General features: G+C 35.1%; 1 protein-coding gene across 1 annotated transcript in view; it reads left to right on the top strand.

The window, feature by feature from the left end:
• The first annotated feature begins 872 nt into the window (after positions 1-872).
• The window catches only part of LOC111376689 (probable anion transporter 6, chloroplastic), a 10,418-nt gene continuing 9,519 nt past the window's right edge, over positions 873-1,771 (top strand). Inside the window, exons 1-2 of the mRNA XM_022999661.1 lie at positions 873-1,442; positions 1,548-1,600. Of these exons, the coding sequence (XP_022855429.1) occupies positions 1,054-1,442; positions 1,548-1,600 (442 nt within the window). The 5' untranslated portion in view covers positions 873-1,053. The remainder of the gene's footprint in view (positions 1,443-1,547; positions 1,601-1,771) is intronic.

Raw genomic sequence — 1,771 nt, forward strand, 5'->3', positions numbered from 1 at the left:
ACAAGCAAGTGGCAAAACTGTTCAGGACCATAATTTTACCCCCAAAATAGAAATCGAACACCACCACAGTGTCCGCCATGCCTCCAAGAGGAATTTGTCTTCAGACACTGTCGTTGGAGTCAATGGTAATCGCCCTCGTGCACTCCATCGGAGCCCCCTGTGTCGCCATCAGTCTCACGCACGACCATGCGGAAGAACCTCCACCTACATGTGATGCCGTTGGTCTCTATTTCACCAAACTCCTTCTAATTTGGCCGAAAACTGATTTACAGGTACCACAACTTTGAAGAAACTAGGCAAATTCTGTGTTTCTGTTTTTGCTTCGATCCTACCAGTTTTTAGGTCGAATTTTTGTCAGATTTTTGAGTCAAATTCACCACTTTATACCAATTATTGCAGCAGCTCAAATCAAGATCTCTCTAAGTTTCTGCAACAGGATATGCACAATATGCTGCAAGAATAGTTAATTATTTCAACATAGCTAAGTTAAGAATGGACTTTAATTCATTTTTGACTTTTAAAAAAAAAAAATTAGATCCCATTTACCTTTTATAAAAATATATTAAGTACTGCTAAATAAATTTTAGATGATTATTATTTGAGAACAACTATTCTTCCATATTTTAGAGTGGTGATGTGTTAGTGGGAACATTGCAGCATTGTTAAATAAAGAAAAATACATTCCAACCAATCTAAATTAATGATGACCAAAACTTAAGGTAATAATATTACTTTTTATTCTCCCAATCTTTTAAAAGAGAAGAATATTAACAAGTTTCGAGTCATTTACGAATTTAAAAATTAAAAAAAATAAAAATCTAGCCAACGATTTTTTAAAACAGAGACAACGTTAAGCATGATGTCAAGATAGATTATACAAAAGATCCAATTTAAATGGACGCCACATTCCTCCACCTTCGTGGCAATCGAAGGTCCTTCCTTAATTGTCTTCTGCTTCTCAAACTACGTTAACTGCCACATCTCTAGTCTTTTGCTATTTTCTTCAATTTTTTCTTCCGCTTGTTATGGCCTCAAGAAAATAAGAGGAAAAAAATGATGGCCAAGTTCACCTTAAACCCAGACACCAAAATCTGTTATTATCCAGCTTACACAACCCAAAAAGCTTCAATCTTTAGAACAACTATCAAATCCCAATACTGGAATGGGTTACCCATTAATCCAAGCTTGAAAAGGTTCAGGGTTTTTTGCAGCATAAAAGAGAAAAAGACCGAAAATGCTGAAGAAAAACGTAGAATACTTGAAGGGCTTAAAGTGAATGATGAATTGGAGGAGAAGGTTGGTTTATTGGAGGCTGAGATTGGGGAAAAAGAAGTAGGCTTTGTTTGGAATCCGCCATGGAAGAATCTTCCTCAAAGATATAAGCTCATTGGAACTACATCTCTGGCCTTCATTATTTGCAATATGGATAAGGTAAATTTCTTGCCTTTTATTTTCGAAACTTTTTACTTTTAAAATTTCTAATTACCTTGTTTGATATATTCTTGCGAAATTGAACCATGGATTTGATTTTATACTGATATTCTAAGGGATTTTTTGATAATTGGGGTTGCAAGTTCCTTGCCAATTGAGGGTGGGCATGGTAAGTCGAAAGATGAAGGGAAAAGAAACTATGGTTGGCAAAGTGAAATTTTTTATAACTTCACCTATTGGGGTTGCAAGTTCCTTGCCTATCTTTTTTTGATTAAAGAGGAAATATGTTTAACTTCCATCTTATTTTCCATACATGTACCAGATAGAAGTAGGGTAATTA

This window comes from Olea europaea, unplaced genomic scaffold (genome assembly GCF_002742605.1).
Source record: "Olea europaea var. sylvestris unplaced genomic scaffold, O_europaea_v1 scaffold1549, whole genome shotgun sequence".
In the NCBI taxonomy this organism is placed as follows: domain Eukaryota; kingdom Viridiplantae; phylum Streptophyta; class Magnoliopsida; order Lamiales; family Oleaceae; genus Olea; species Olea europaea.